General features: G+C 44.0%; 1 protein-coding gene across 2 annotated transcripts in view; it reads left to right on the top strand.

Annotated features, from left to right (window-relative positions):
* The window catches only part of camk2b1 (calcium/calmodulin-dependent protein kinase (CaM kinase) II beta 1), a 70,182-nt gene that overhangs the window by 19,660 nt on the left and 33,558 nt on the right, over positions 1-16,964 (top strand). For both annotated transcript variants that reach the window (XM_076730241.1, XM_076730240.1), the window contains exons 6-13: positions 6,368-6,440; positions 9,786-9,888; positions 10,203-10,286; positions 10,462-10,556; positions 11,939-12,061; positions 12,268-12,351; positions 14,063-14,105; positions 16,605-16,700. In XM_076730241.1, coding sequence (XP_076586356.1) covers positions 6,368-6,440; positions 9,786-9,888; positions 10,203-10,286; positions 10,462-10,556; positions 11,939-12,061; positions 12,268-12,351; positions 14,063-14,105; positions 16,605-16,700 — 701 coding nt within the window. The remainder of the gene's footprint in view (positions 1-6,367; positions 6,441-9,785; positions 9,889-10,202; positions 10,287-10,461; positions 10,557-11,938; positions 12,062-12,267; positions 12,352-14,062; positions 14,106-16,604; positions 16,701-16,964) is intronic.

Raw genomic sequence — 16,964 nt, forward strand, 5'->3', positions numbered from 1 at the left:
TTCTCTGAATGTTTGTGAGATATGTGGCTTGTGAAAGATGGGTCCAGTATTTACTTCAGTGAATAAGGGGAGGAAGAATCAGCCATCATCTGTGCTCACTTCTCCCATGTTCACTTCTCTCTGGAGTGAATAGACTAGGGGCCTGCTGTCAGTCTCCTTCAGGGACCACCCGCCTTAGATGCAGGGAAAGACTCTTAAGTGCGCTGCCTTGTTTCTGAACCGTCACTGCTTGAATCTAGGATTAAAGAGTAACTGAACACCAGACTGAAAAGCGTTGTTTCACTAAACTCTGTGGTAGGTTCAGTGTATTTTGCAATGATTAGTGATGTTGTGTCTGATCGCATGTGTTTCACAGCGTACTGACACATCAGAAGTGACAGCTGACCTTAGGTTTCTGTTACAAAACATATGAAACTCAGCTCCAGGTTTAAGATGAAGATGTGACTGATAGAGGTGTTTGTGGCCATCTGTCCTCCACATTGTGGCGGCCCACCTTCCTTATGGGGACAAAACACAAGTCCCCGTAATGTAAATCATTCAATTTAAGGATGACGACTGGGGTTAAGGTTGTAGTAAGTTTAGGTTTAGGTTAAGGTTGAAGTAAGGGTTAGGATTAGGCGAGTAGTGCTTATGGATAGGGTTGGGGTAAGTCTCCAGGAAATGAATGTAAGTCTATGTAATGTCCCCAAAAATGATGGAAACACAACTGTGTGTGTGTTGGTGTGAGTGAGTGAGTGAGTGAGTGAGTGAGTGAGTGAGTGAGTGAGTGAGTGAGTGAGAGAGCATGCACATGTGTCTCTCTCATTCTCTCTCTCAGTCCTCCCACTCAGTAGACACTGTGTGGGTGTGGATCCTGCAGGCTGCCTGTCTCTCTGCGTCTGCTATTAGTCACATATTCTGCACATTACACTCTCTTGTTGCGCCAAGCCTACATACACGCACACATTTAAGTGTAGACGCACAAACACACACACACGCAGTAGAGTGTAGTAGGTACATGTCTCTCTCACAGTGATGTTTTCCTTTTAGTGATGGAAAAATAGCCTGGCACCAGCCCACCAGTCTTCTATGATTCAGTTTCATCCTATACACAAGTCTTCTATTTCTCGTATTATTATCTCTTTGCTCTTCAAAAGCTTCCCATCCCTTCTTTCACAATCTGTCACCTTTCTTTTTTTTTGTTTCCCTCCTCTCCTCTCCTCTGCTCTCCTCTCCTCTCCTCTCCTCTCCTCTCCTCTCCTCTCCTCTCCTCTCCTCTCCTCTCTCCTGTGTCAGTGGTGTTGTGGTTATTGTCTGGCAGGTTGTTCTGCTGTGGCTGCTCTTGTCTCTCATTACGTTTAAAAAAACAAAACAAACCCTTTTTGTCTCCTCCACCCACATTCACCCACCGGTCCCTCCTCTTCCAACATCAACCTGCATCAACCTCCCTCTCCTCTACCTCTCTCTTGTCTTCCACCTATTGTCTGTCCTCCTCCTCATTTCAACTGACATCTCTGTCACTTGGCCTCCTCTAATCTAACCTGCAATTTTCTCATGTTTAAATTTGTCTTATCCGTCCCACGTCGGCCCTGCCTGTCACTCTTTTCCCCCGACATCCTCTTCCTTTTCCTTCACATTCCTCCCTTCCATTTCTCCACCTTCATCCCTCTTTGTACATCCCCATCACCCACCCATCCATCTCCATCCTTCCTTTCAACCACCACCATCCCTCCTCTCTCTGTTTTGTCTTCACAGTCACTGTATCCATCAGATTCTAGAAAGTGTCCATCACATTCACCAACATGACATAGTGCACAGGGACCTGAAGGTTAGTATATGTAGAGGAGCATCTGCATCCCTCACCCCCCCTTTTCCCCCAAACTTTGCCTGCCTCCTTTCCTCCCTCCGTCCCTTTCCTCCTTCCTTCCCTCCTTCCTCCTCCGTCTCGTCTATTCGTGTCGTTCCTGTCACTTGCTGGTCTAATGTCCGCCTGTCCGACTTGTCTCTGTATGGTCTTGGTATGCTCTTATACTTCTTATTTTCTTTTTTGGTGTATTGTACTTTATTTTTTAACTGGAGGACCCTGGCCTGCCTCACCCGCTCTCCCCTCTCCATCGTCTCTCCTCCCACGCGTTCTGTTATCAATCATTTTACAAATGACTGCATAACAAAAGCTCCTGCTGCACTGACTGACAAGCAGATCAATCAATGAATGAGTGTTGTACACACACACACACACACACACACACACACACACACACACACACACACACACACAAACAGAGTGAGCACACATCCTTTTGCAGGTGTAATAAATATCCAGTGTTTACAAACGCCCATACAACCATCAATTTCTCCTGCCGGGCTAGTTTCAAAAAGCTATAGTTATGTTTATTGTGCTCTTCATTGATTTTTTTTCCTGCCCCCTCCCTTCTTTGAGTCATTCATTTGTTGTATTGATCCCCATGCTGTCAAGACAGTCTCATTCAACATCACGTTCGTCTTTATAGAGGTGTTTAGAGATCTTGTGTGTTAAAAACAATATGATTTGTTATGTTTTATAGCATATGAGCATGTCCTGAGCTGACCTTTAGCTCAGAATAGTCAGGCTCAAACCATCAGTGTCAGAGTGAAGCAATGCTCTAACAATACAACTCCCATTTCTTCTAAATATCCTCGGGCCAGATGTATACAGTGTTACAACCCCAATTCCTAAAACACAAGTAAAACAGAATGGGCTGATTTGCTTGTCCTTATTCTGTATTTAATGCCTTATTCTGTATTTAATGACAGCAATGCATGTCAAACACGTTGGGACAGAGGCAACAAAAGAGTGGGAACCAAAGGTAAAGGTATATGTGACGGCACGGAAGCAAGAATCCAGGAATAAGTGACACGGCCTAAAATAGGATCAGAGATTTCTATTCAAAATGTTAAAATGAGGATGCTTGACTTTGTTTTACTTATTTGCTGTTGCGTACCGAATGCCTTCATTGCGTGTGCCGGGAGATGACAGAATGGATCTTAAAATGCAGCAAATATTGGATGTGATATCCACGGCATGACCACCCGTAAGTGCTAACTAACACAGGAACGTTTGGGATGACCCCCTCCATCAGGCAGAGACACAAACACACACACATGCAGAGGATTCCCACCATGCCAGTTACAGAGCTCAACAGCTGACAAAGTGGGAGAGGATGGCCATAGAGACACACACACACACACACACGCACACACTAAACTGCATGCATATCTACAGACAGGCACAGATTTATGTGTGAGTGAGGGTGCGAGAGAACACACACACACACACATTTCAGAGGTGGACATGGTTTTAGCCTCGACTGCACTTTTACAGACACATGCGGTCACACGCACGTGTTGGCTTGTAGTGGTCACTCAGCACGCACAAACACACAGCTCATAGCATTTGGGCTGTAAATGTGACCTGCCTAGTATTTATTCATTGGGAGACCTTTAGAAACAAGACACAGGATTCAAATTTATAGCTCTGAACTTTAGAGCCATGCCAGTCCGTCTCTCTCTCTCTCTCTCTCTCTCTCTCTCTCTGTCTCTCTCTCGTTTCTCTCGTGTTATAATATTTCTCAGACTGGCCAGGCTCCTGCTTTATTGCAACCTTACTGTGCCTTTGTGGTCCTGTATATTAGATTAAAACCGCCCCCTATTCACAGTTCACTTTCTGTTTTGTTCAGCTACCAGCTTGCTGATTATTCCCTGTCTGGCCACAAGTAATCTTGAGATCATCTAAAAGTGCAGGAAATTATAACAGTTTCTCAAATCGATATGCAGCATGAGCGCCGTACGCATGTGATGTACTGAGCTAAATATCCGGAATTACATTAAACATCAGATAACAGTTAAAATTACCGTAGTTTATTCAGACTTTTCTCACACAAGTCCTGATACCAGGCTGAAAGAAGATTTTCTATTAGTGTGTGTGTGTATTAACATTTCTCAACACACACACAGGTATTCCCCCTTATCAGCCCTTGCATTTTTCAACAGCACACAGAGGTGAGCACGCTGCTGTTTTCTCATCAGTCGATTAGGCTAATGACCCGTCAGTTGCACAAAGGCACTGCCGTGTGTAGCGCAGCCGTCCAGCAGTTTTACATGTTCACACCTTTTTCTGTCTGTGACAGCACAGTTCACAACTGTTCTAAACCGAGCGTTTGGACCAGGAAATAAATATGAGAAAATGAAAGAAATTCACAATTTTAGAGCTTCCTCTATTTTCATCTCCACTGCCTGTGTTATCCATGGAGTGAGACTCAATACTGTATCTTACCTTCAAGTTGTCGTAGTAAGTGTCCTGAAATTACGTGAGTTTTTTTAGTGTATCTACTTTCAAGCAAGGCGGGTCATCTGATTCTGCTTCATTTGTATTTAAACTTCATTTTTCAGAATGCCCTTTAATGCCACAGAAAAACATGCTTAAACATTTCCAGTAGTGTAGTTGGAAAAAGCAACACTGTGGTAAGAGCAAGAGAGCATCTTTTTCCATGATCCTAAAGCTTCCCTTAAGCTGCCCCAAAAGCAGGCCCCCGTTAAAAACATACAAGGGGCTGCATTGGTGAAGCGTGTTGTTGGTGGCACAGGCGAGACAATGAAATACAATCCAGCACAGTTTAAGTCATTAATCCATGAGTTTGAAGACACCAAAACACTGTCGAGCAGTTTGAGGATTTTACTGCTTTGGAAAGTTCTCACAGTGTCAGTGTCAAACTGTAAAACTAACATGTCACAAAGCGATCGACCTCCTTACACGTACATTACACTGGCAAATGCAGCACCTTGCTGGTTGCCGTTGCCTTGTTTCGTAGAAAAGGTTGACGAGGTTTAACTTGTTTGCTGGGGCCCTCAGCGTCAGCATTGGCCTCATTAAAATGAATGACAGGGCTGCGTTTTTTCACACAGTGCTGTCGTCTGTCTGAAAGTGGCTTTACACATAGTGGCTGTCCAGACTCAGATATTAATAGCTGAAACATAGACTGTTGTTTCAGAACAAAGAGCTGTCTGTTAACAGTTTTGAGGTGGATCTTAATTTACAGTTAAAATAACTGATTATGAAATAAAACTTGGGTCACACACAAACACGAACCTCACCGAAGTTTTGAGTTTGTCAGTGCACAGGAAGCACACATGCATGGTCAAACATCCCCAACAACAACACAGGTGTGTGTGTGTGTGTGTGTGTGGGTGGGTGTGTGTGTGTGTGTGTGTGTGTGTGTGTGTGATGAAACAGACAAGTAACACACACACACACACACACACACACACACACACACACGTATGTATGTGTAAATATGTGTGTGTATATATGGATGGAGATGATACATACATGTATATATCTCTGAATACATCCTTCCCTTGCTCAGATGTATCGTCTAGTCTCAGCATAGACTGAAACCTCAATCATCCCTCAGCGTCCCTCACACAGTTTTTGCCTTTTGGGTTTTTATTTTTAGTGTCCAGTAGCTAAGTGACATCAGAATGACAGCAGAGGCCAGCGAGGCTGGCAACAGACATGGCATTGATCCCAGACACATCTTTTAAGTGTTATTAATTGCACAATGACTCACTCCTTCCCTTACCTCCTTCATCAACGCCTTCTGTGCCTCCCGTGGCCAGCCACATTCTCACACCCTCTTTCACCACCCAAGGCCTGCTAGCTAAAACATGCAGGGAGGTGGGGTATCTAGAATCCAGCTGCAGCCAACTGAACGGTAAAATGTGTTTCTTAGATGAGTACGTCTATAGATATACTCATCCACTCGTATGAGGAATAGAGTACTTAAGACAAAGACCATAGAGGAGATCCATTGGTTAGTTGCGGAGTTGACTCAGAGGAATCTTCTGTTGCAGAGCACCCACTGCTGTGGCCTTATAGGGGCTAACCAAGTCAAAACCATAGCTGCAGCCAACCACCAAACAATGAAGCTCATTGATCACCTCTGCTGTTCTATGGAGTGTTTGACTGACTCTAGTCACCTTTTGTGTGGAGAGCTCAACACAGGAGACAAGCAAGCTTGTAGGATATTGCAGTAAGCCTTGTATCTTGGGCCACAATTGGTAGTTAACCTAGCCTCTAACTGTTTATGTGAACCCTGATTGGATTCATTGGCATTTCCTGCGTGTGTGTCAGCCGAAGCCAATAAAAGGTGAGAGCGTGACGCCTGGCAACAGAAGAGCCTTTTCAACCCGTTATACCCCGTAATTCCCTCCTACTCCTCCATCATGCCTCCACCCACCTATCCTCCCCTCCCCTTCCCTCCCCACCCCACACCCCTGGCCTGTGCACGGGATTGTAGCGCTGCTCAGACTAACATGCGCCCCCCCCCCTCCCCTTGGTGTTTGCATGCAGTCATTGCATCCAGCAGATCCTGGAGGCGGTGCTTCACTGCCATCAAATGGGTGTGGTGCACCGGGACCTGAAGGTGAGTGATGGGGATCACCTTGCTGTCCTTTGAGAGTGTGCTTATATATTTGTGTGAGGGGGTTTGTGGGTGTGTTGTTTGTGTAGTCTGTGTAAGTCTGATAAGTCAATGAGAAGCTGTCTGTAATGTCACTTTCAAAGCCTCTCAGTCCCCTGAATTCTGATATAGATACAATTGCTCTCTTTGTAACGCTTTATACAACAATTTAGACCTACATCATAGTTGGTTGTACAGTTAAAAAGCCATTTAGAGTCAGGCCAGAGTTCCTCTCCCCACTCAAAGCTGGAACAGTCGCTGCAGCTTTGCCACCTATCACCTCCGATCTTCCTCTGGCTCTGCCCTGCCACACACAGCCTGCAGTGCTGTGCAGTCACCTTCTTCTGCTGTTGTGTAAACACCACGTCCCCCTCTGTCTGTTGAGATTTCAGGCATGCCGTGCTGGTCATGTGCACTGACCAATGCCGCAGCTCTGTAACCTTTTTGGAAGAGGATCTTGTCATTGCACAGCCGGCTGTCCAAGATGGCCTGGGAGGATACTTAATCTGACCTCTGGTCAGAGAAAGATGTTAACTGTTGATTTTGAGACATCCTGTGTGGTTTCGATTGCCTTTATAGATCACTTAATGACCCTCAGTGTTTCAAAGGTGACAACTCATTTTATGTAAACTGCCAACAATTGACTTCTGATGCTGTGACATTTGTTTATTTCGGCTGACTGACTGGTGCCGCAGTCTTTTTTAGGGTCGGAAAATCAGAGCCAGCTGCTAATTTTGAACTGGTTGAAAGTTTCTCAGAACTGGGAGATAGCTTAATTGATATGTTTCATGGACTTCTATGCATATGTCATACGATTCATGCTAAATTTTGCGCTCAAGATTTTTTGCTGAGCTTGAAATGCATTTGCAGTAAGATTGTACAGCAACCAGTGGCGCCTAAACAGATAGAAATCAAAGTGTTTCCAGTCCTCTCGCTGTCATGTTTGTACCTGGTCGTGTGTTTGTATGTGCATGCTTGTGTGTTGCATCTTGTTGTGCGTGGTGCACTTTGTCAAGCAGGCCTCTTCTATGCAAATGTCAGTCCCAGCATTCCAGTAAAGGCGTGTTGTGTTCATCAGAACTGTTGTGGCTATTTCTTTATTTAGCCGACACGCCTATCTGGTTTCACACCCAAGCATCGGAGAGCATTTCATGCAATAGGTCATAGTGTGATGACTGAGGACAGCCTGGGTGACAAGATCCCTCGAATTAGGAATTGGGTTATGGCAAATGAGATGACAACACAGCCAACAGATATATATGTGTGTGTGCCAAAAAATAATTAACACCAGATACATTTTTTCTTTTTTTTTTTTAGACTGTACAGCAAATATTGTAGTTTTATAGTCTTCGTGATCTCAGAAGTTAAAAGTATACTGCCTTTAGTCTGGCTCAAGTAATGGATTAAATTAAAATTGATTGAATAGAGATAAGTAATGTAAGAAAACACAGTAGTTTAATTTGGGCTGGGAGTCAAAATACGTCTGTAACGCAGAACCTTCTTTGCCTCATTTTTCGTCAGATAGGTTCTTATTTAAATTATGTTTTCTTCAAGATAAGGTAAACTGAGTCAGGGCCAGTTTCTCTTTCCACACCACGGCAGTCTGCTCAGATTGGTGCGCCTTCTCAGTGGAGGTCTCCACCTCTGCCACTCTCTCTGAAGGAATTAGTCAGGAATGCCACAGCAGCTCCAAATCCTCTCCAGACAGAGAAATAAAAGGGAAAAGAGAAAGATGGGAATCGTTCCATTTCAAACACCCACTCATGAAGTGCTCTCGAATACAGCTTCTCTATCCTCCCAAGACCCTCCCTCTCTCTCGCTTTCAACCGAACCAGTGTGCTCAGCTGTGTGTTCGTGTCATGTGTGCTGGAGAGACGGAGAGGGAAGGAGTGCTTATGTCAAAAAGTGATGGCGATTGCTGCTGTTATGTCTGAACATGTGACCTGGATGTTTTGTGATGCGTTTATGCACCTTTTTGATAGAAGCGCATGCTTCATCAGAATTTCCACCCACATCAGTTTTCACAGATTATCGTGCTGCTGCAGTGTTGGCAAGCTCTAACTCCCTTGTTCACAAAAGAGTAAAGCCTAACCAAGTGGCAGAGCTGGGAGAATGTGATGACACGAGGACGGCACAGCGCCTTAGGATTACTGCTTCACTCACTCACAGTCTCTCTCTCTCTTGCTCATTTCTTTCTCTTTTACTTATGGGCTCAAAGGCTCCAAAAGCGCACTTTTAAGTATGTGCACTTTAAATACACAGTATTCCCAGGCCTCTAAACAAATTAGCTGAGGGGAGAGAGCAGAGGGAGCAAGGCAGAGGGTGAAAAGACACACAGTGCTGCAATGCAGAGGAGGCAGTGACAGAAATGCAGCCTCAATATAATGTCCTCATTCTCTCCATGCTCTTAGTTTGCACTTGTTTTGCTGTTTACGGTGGCGCATTTCGGGAAACAGTGACACAGGTTAATTGGAAGAGATGGAAGACTTCCACAAGTGGCATTAAGGAGACTAACTCAAGTCCCTGAAAACGTCTTGCGAGTAACATTACGCACTGACCTTATTAATATGCACATCGTTTTTAGAGCAAGGCTATTAAAGATCCACATCTGCCAAATGTTTGGCATGCAGAGCCCAGCTCAGGTGTTACTGTTGACATAGTCGTAGTCGGTTTAGCCATAACGAGGTAGTGGCACTTTAAAACTGCACTTTGTGTCCACCAAATACAAACCAGGACTGCAGATTCTAATCCTTTGTTATCCTATTTGTAATGCTTTGTGTTAATATTTCACACCACAGTGCTTTATTTGTCATTCAAAATTGCCCGTTTCCTTTACAGAGGCAGTGATTAAATGAGATTGAGAGAGATGTAGAGAGACGAAGTGAGAAGGAGCAGGGGCCAGTGGGGATAGCGTCCCATTATTAGAACCCTCTTCTGACAGAGAATAATGAGGCTGGCTGCATTATCTGGGCCACCGAGATGGAGCCTATAGACCACAGCGCACCACATGAGGCCAGGACAAAAAAGCACTGCAGACTGACTGGGTTGTGTGGACACGCAAGGTTGTACAATAGAAATGCGGATTAACTCATTGTGCAGCCTTATGTGTACACGTTCAAATGGCATCTACGTCTGTGTGTCTGTGTTGGTGTTCGTGCGTGTGCTGAATGAGCCCCATTATAAACTTTGTGCATGCATAGCTGTCTGCCTCCAGCTCCTCCCCCTCTAGGACAATGTTTAGATTTTGTACCCACACCTTTCATTTCAAAATGTTTGGTAACCTTATTTCTCTCCTCTTCCCCACTTTAGCCAGAGAACCTGCTCCTAGCAAGCAAATGTAAAAATGCCGCAGTGAAGCTGGCTGACTTTGGACTCGCCATTGAGGTGCAGGGGGATCAGCAGGCCTGGTTTGGTAGGTACAGCAGACACTGCAGTTAATCACATCTGTGCTTTAGATGTATTTCTCTAAAGCTGTAAGCCTTCTCGTTATGATTAGAATATCCACATCTCACTTGGATCTACTACAAACACCTGTACTCATTCACAGCCAGCTGACCTTAAGGCCTAAAATCTGTCTGTAAGATCTCAGTTCACTGTGCGGATGAATCAGTCTCATTTTACAAAAGATTATCCTGCTTTTCTATACAAGCTGATCCAAGGAGAGCAGACAGACAATCTGTTGGCCTGAGCATGTCAATCAATCGTGTGTGTGTGTCTTTACTGCAGGATTTGCTGGCACACCGGGGTACCTGTCCCCTGAGGTATTGAGGAAGGAGGCATATGGCAAACCTGTGGACATCTGGGCCTGCGGTGAGTCGTACAGAGAGACACCTACTCGTTCACACACTTCACTCACATATGGCATTTCCTAGATGCTTGTACACAAACAGAAACACACTGAAGCACATTTTCTAACAACCTGTGCATCTTGTGCGTCTGTGTGTGTGCGTGTGTGTCTGTATGTGTTTCTGCGTGTGTGTCTCAGGGGTGATCCTCTACATCCTGCTGGTGGGTTACCCTCCTTTCTGGGATGAGGACCAGCACAAGCTGTACCAACAGATCAAGGCTGGGGCTTACGATGTGAGTCTCCTCTGCTGCTCTCTCATTTCTCCCCTCCTCCCACTGCCCTCGTTCCTTTTCGGCTGTGGTTACGTAACTCAGTCACCTCATTCATATTTCAGGGGGTGCAAGAGAGGGAGCCTCACCTTAGATCACATTTAAGTCCATGCCAAGTAGAGAGAGAAAAAGAGAGGGAGAGAAAAAGCGAGAGAGAGGCCGACTAACTCTCTGGCAGGGATTCTGGGCTCATAGGACACAGACCTGAACATTTATGCCTAAACACAACAGGACCTGATGGGTTTAGAGTTTCTTAACAAATTGCTTGGGGCTGCACTTGGACCGACCTTCTGATAGCGGTGAAAAACACACAGGTGGCCACAGTGGCTGACATGTTGAGGGCACAGGGGTTCATTTCTGGCCTGAGATAAAAACAAAAAAAAAACATCATATTTTCCACACATAATGTTAAATTCAGTATTTGAGATGTTAAAAACCAAAAAGACTCATCAAACATCGTTTCCACCGGGGAGCTGGTTCTGTATGAGCGGGGCAGCAAACGTCTGTTTGTTTTGTTTATGACATGGTCCCATTGTCCCGTTGATTTTTGGACTCGAGGTATTGACGATTTGTCAGTAGCGTAGTAGTGAAAATGGAGTAAATGATACAGGTGGCATTCAGAGACGACAAGAAAGAACAAAAATCATGACTAGAAGCTAAGACACAGCTGGATTTACAATCTGAGTCTAATGATAACAGGGTACATGTTGGACAGCTGAAGGAAAAATATGTCTATTATGTCGTCTAAATGAAGTAAAGTAAAGATGTTGAAGAAGGAGAATGTTTGTGTGAGAGAGATGGAGACTGAACATGTGCACTTCATCCGGCCCAGGTTGATGCTGAAGGGTAGTGGTGGAGGGATGCCAGGATGTCAAACCCGGATGATCCTGAAATGACTGATGTTGGGTTTTCAGTTAATAAACAGGTTAACTAACAGACTTGCACCACCTGCTACTGGGCTTTAAGAGATTGTGCTGTATAGCTAATCAATGAAGTTTGGTCTTTTGAATTTTGAGGGCCAGTTAAGATTTGAACTTGGTTTGAACTTGAACGTCTCAATTCGTCCTTGAGTCTGTTAAATGTAATGTAAATTCTCAGCCCTGGGTGTTGGATTAAGGTTTCTTGTTCTGTCTGACCAACAGTCCGAAACTCAAAGATATTTAATTTACAATAACATAAGACAGGGAAGCTTCTCACATTCAACAAGCTGAAACTGCTAAATGTTTGTCATGTGTCAAGTGATGATCAAATGAATTGCTGGTTAAGTCTCTGTTGATCGATGAGCCACTTCATTATTTCAGCCCTACACTGCACGTTAAGACATTTGGTTCTGTTTCCCCCTTTAGTTTCCTTCCCCAGAGTGGGACACAGTCACCCCAGAGGCCAAAAACCTCATCAACCAGATGCTGACCATCAACCCAGCGAAGAGGATCACTGCTCAGGAGGCCCTCAAGCACCCATGGGTCTGTGTAAGTGTCCCCTGCTTGAGACAGACAAGCAGACATCAGTTATTTTCCACACATCTTGTTGCACTGCTGTACGACTAGAAAAGACTTTCAACTCAAGGTGGATCACATCAAACTCAAAAACATTGATTAAGTGATGTCTTCTTCTCTTTTCCTTCCTCATCTTCCTAAACCTCTCCTCCTGCTCCTCATCTTCTCCTTTCTCCCAGCAACGGTCCACAGTAGCATCTATGATGCACAGACAGGAGACAGTGGAGTGCCTGAAGAAATTCAATGCCAGGAGGAAACTCAAGGTCTGTTTGTGTGCTCACTCTCCCACACCGTCCTCTTCTACTTTAATAAGCTCTTGTGCATATCAGGGTTACCAAAGTTCTGCACTCCTTCCTGTTTTCCTGCAAAGTTTGTGCGCTGTTAATTCAAGATGGCCCGAAGTGTAACATATGAAATGTTTTGGTGTGTATATTAGTGCTTTCTCTGGTGCTGAGGTTGTATGGAAAAGGCAGATCCAGAGTCATCCTACATGCATAGTTTCCCTCCTGCACTGATTTATTGCTGACATTTTGTTTGGATACAACAGCTTAACTGTTGGAGCATGTCACTGTTACCCTGCTGCTTTTGGCCTGTCTTGGCATGGCTCAAATACCAGCACATGGGAAACTGGAAGCAGAAACGCAGGTGGCAGCAGTCAAATGTTGGCCCATTCATCCAACATGCCATCAGCATGAACCAATTGTCTCTGGCTTTTCGCATTTAGAAAGAAATGGACAGTGACAAATCATTTAGAAAGCAACCAACACATAAAATTCACAGGGAGGGGGAGTCACTTATTTGATTGCATTGAGTTACAAAGTTAACATGTCATTGCTGATGTTGCTCTATGCACAAAGCATCACCTTATAAAGGAAAATCAGCGGGGAGTGTTATGTATTCTTAAAGTTATTTTGACTTAGGAGATGTTATGTAAAATGGTTAACTGCACTTGACAGAACATGGCGAGAGAAAGTCAGTGTGACAAAAGTAATACTCCCAAACAAGACACTTTGAATGTCACAGATTGACATATAACACTGTGAGGGCCCCATAAGACAGAGAGCAGTTGTTTTTTCCACTTGTTTTCTTCTGGCAGTAAGCCTGCCGCTCTGCTCATGTGCTCTGGGCGCTTTGCGTTTTTACAGGAGCGCTCTGATCCCCTCAACTTGAGAAAAGCTCAACTCAGAGCAGAAAAGTACCCGATGTCATTTCCATTTTTTTTTTTTTCCACATTGTCCAATCAAATGAATTGAGACAAAGACAGGAGGGCAGAAAAAGAGAAGGAATCTTCATTTCCCTTTTTCCAGCCTGCTGTTTGGGAGCAGCCTCTCACCCGCAATCAGAGCCTGAGAACGCGCCCTCCACTTGTCCATTTATATATTTATGTATATAAATTTCTGTATTAGGTATAGATGATATGACCATAAATTTCTATCACAGTATTATCTCATAATGTAGGTTAATTAGTAAATGTAATGTGATTCACTCTCAGAGTAAGACACGAGGTGGGATTAGGCATCTCAGCAGCATTTATTTGGCAGAAAACCTAAAGTACATTATGTAAATACAACAGTCAGTGTACCACGAGGCATGTCTATCAAATACATTTACATAGCAGCAGACGCACATATCGACGCAGCACGCTGCAGACGGGGCTCTCCTGTAACAACAAAACCAGCTGAGCCTGTGCTGCAGCATGAAGTGTGGAGATAAAGTTAGAAACACTGAAAAAACAACCTACTACTGGGGTTATTTAATTGGCTTCACATGATGATGATGAACATTGAAATATAGCCAGCAGTACTGTCTGAATGCACTTTTTTCTTATCACCTGGATATTGGTTGAATCACTACTGTGGTACATCATGTACATCAGTCAGTGGCTGATTGTTCATTTGTATTAAAATGTCTAAATTATTTCATTACTGTTGCAAGTGATTAAAACTGAACAGCTCGTCTTCGTTTCCCTCTCAGGGGGCCATCCTTACTACCATGCTGGTGTCTCGAAATTTCTCTGGTAAGTGTTGCCTGCACATGGTTCTTATTTGTAAATTTTACATTCATATCAGTGAACCAGCATCAGTCAATACACAGTTTCTGTACACAAGCTCAGTGTAGTGACTGTGTTATCTGCATGCCAGCCGTGTGTATAAATGTGTGTTGAATTTGAACAAGTGTATAACAGTTTGGATTTTGAGCAACATGTCACCATTTTGGAGAACTTTGTGGCTCGTACAAGTGATGCTTCACCCAAAACCTGATGTGTCCATTGTAAGTGCTGCTGATCCAAGCTGATCACTGCCTTTGCTCTTTGTGAAGAAGCATTGTGAAGAGTCTTACAAGTAAAATCTTGTGAGGAGTATCACTTTAAACCAGGATTTGAACAACATAGAAAAAGAAAGACACAATAATGTCTGACTTTTTCCTTTTGATGTTAATTTCTGCCAAAATGCTGACAGAGCTGTTATCTTCCTTGATAAAGATATATACTGTATATGTAAATACATAAAGTTTAAAAAGCATGCTGTATAACAAAATATCATTTTCATTTCATCTCAGTGCAACTTCAGTGTTTCCCTTTTATTCCAGTGTTGATGTTTTTTAACTGAGGTCTTAAGACTTAAACTCATGTAATGCGGGACATCGTCTCCTTTTTATTTTCATCTAATTCAGTGAGATGACATTTAAGATTTGAGACCCAAAAGCTTTGATATCCATGCTAACTAAACAGCAAAGAACAGTTACCAGATTTGCATTTTTACCTAACTGGTATCTTACTTACACAAGTCTTTCTCCTTTCTCTCATCATGTAATGAAACAATGTTTGAGCTGAGGAGAAAGTTCCACACTGACACCAGTTATACCCTGTCCTCAGCGTCCTCACTGTGGAACAGCTGAACATGTTTAGACCGTTTGAACCTGAAGTGGAAGTGTTTTGAAAATACAGGGAAATACTGAATTTGATCTGCAAGCTGTGTGTTTGTAATTGTGTATATCTCTGTGACAGATGAGACTTTAACATAGGACCAAGTTTTTCCTTATTTATTACATAGACTGAGATCCGCAAATTCAGTATTTCTCAACAAAAGTTGTCTCAGTGTCACTTCATGAGGCATTTTCAGCACTGTTGTGGTCAGTGAAATGACAATTCAATCAAATAATTTTTTTTTTTTTTTTGGGGGGGGGGGGGGGGTCAAGGGAATGGATTGTCAGAAGAATTCAATTCTTAATAACTGTTGAACTTTAGGGCTTCCTTTTGAAATCACAGCCACTGAATCTGTGTTCACGTTCACGTTGAATATATACAGTCGATGTGGGTGATGTTAGTGTGTGTATCTATGTATGTATGTGTGTGTGTGTGTGTGTGTGTGTGTGTGTGTGTGTGTGTGTGTGTGTGTGCGCACGCATGCTGCTTCAGGAAACATGGCAGCAGCCTGTCTGACACTGTAAGCTTTGCAATGGGGAATGATTTGAACATCGACTAAACAACCACTCAGATCTTTAACCCCCACACACGCACACACACTGACCCGGGTGTGTGGCCTGGCTGTGTCACCGCTCTTTAACACCTTTCTCTCGCTCTCTTTCCTCTTCTTAGGAAGCAGTACTCCATTTTAAGTGTGAGGTCATCTGGTGGCGAATGAGTCAGGAGGGGAGGATGAGAAATAACTAAAAAGGCAGAAATAAGAAACAGAGCTCCGGTAAAAGATAGCCATGGCACATTACATCAGCGCATAAGTCAACCTCAGTGCTTTGCATAACGGGTTACTATATTCTGACCATTGACTATGAATCATGCATTATACAGATGAGTCCCTGTGCTGACACAGAGGCGGTTCTATTTCCCTCCATGTGTTGATGTAATGTTCATACCATTTAAGGTTGTAAGGATGGAGCTGAGGTTTAGTGTATGCCCTTTATGAAGCCAGCAGTATGTTACTTTGCTCATGATGTATTGAACTGCACGAGTACATTGCCGACTGTAAGTTTAAAATGCTGCTGACAGTGAGTGAGGTCAGTGAGCGCTGCACACATTTACTAACACTGACTAAATTCTGTGTCATTATCTCCATCGTCATCCTAACAATAACACTGTTTTCAGGTAAACGTAGAGACACATTGCAAGCATCAGAGATTCTCAGATGAAAGCGGAGATTGGTGTCTCTCCCTGACATTTTTCTTCTGTCGGAGCAGCGGATGCAAATGTGACACAATTTGTGTCCCAGCCAAATAATGTCAGTGGTCTGTGCACAGGAATTAATCCCCTTTCTCTAAACTAACGAGCCTTGTTTGTCTCTGCCCTTTTGTGTCCCACCTTCTCTTTCTTTTTCACCACCCTGCTCACATACCTCCTGCTGTGTCTGACTCACTCCCTCCTCACATTTTCTTTTCCCCTTCTTTCTGGATGTCGCTCGACCCTTTCTCCATCTTTGTCTCCTGGTCCTCATTCACCTCTTTCTCACTGTCCTCGTAACTCTGTCTCTCCGTGTGTGACTGGGTATTGGACTCTTAACAGTGGGCAGCAGACAGACCACTGCTCCAGCCTCTGTCACTGCGGCCGCAGCAGCAGTGGCTGCAGCCGCCGGCACCACCGCGGGGCTGGTGGAACAAGGTATCACGGTGGCTCACCCAGTGCACGCCACCTCTCTCCCACTCCCCCCTCTCTGCTCCTGTCTTTTACACTCAATTCTTTTTCTTCCTCTTCTTATATTATCCCTCTTTCAGTTTCCTCTGCCTCCCCCTGCCCTCCTTCCTCAGCATGGGAGCTCAGAGCATGATGGCTGACCACATTGTTAACTACCACTCCCATTTACTCATCATCGGCAGCATTAGCTACACTTCCATCCAGCTATTTAGCAGGTTTTGTGCAACCTTT

Source organism: Chaetodon auriga, chromosome 5, assembly GCF_051107435.1.
Source record: "Chaetodon auriga isolate fChaAug3 chromosome 5, fChaAug3.hap1, whole genome shotgun sequence".
In the NCBI taxonomy this organism is placed as follows: Eukaryota; Metazoa; Chordata; class Actinopteri; order Chaetodontiformes; family Chaetodontidae; genus Chaetodon; species Chaetodon auriga.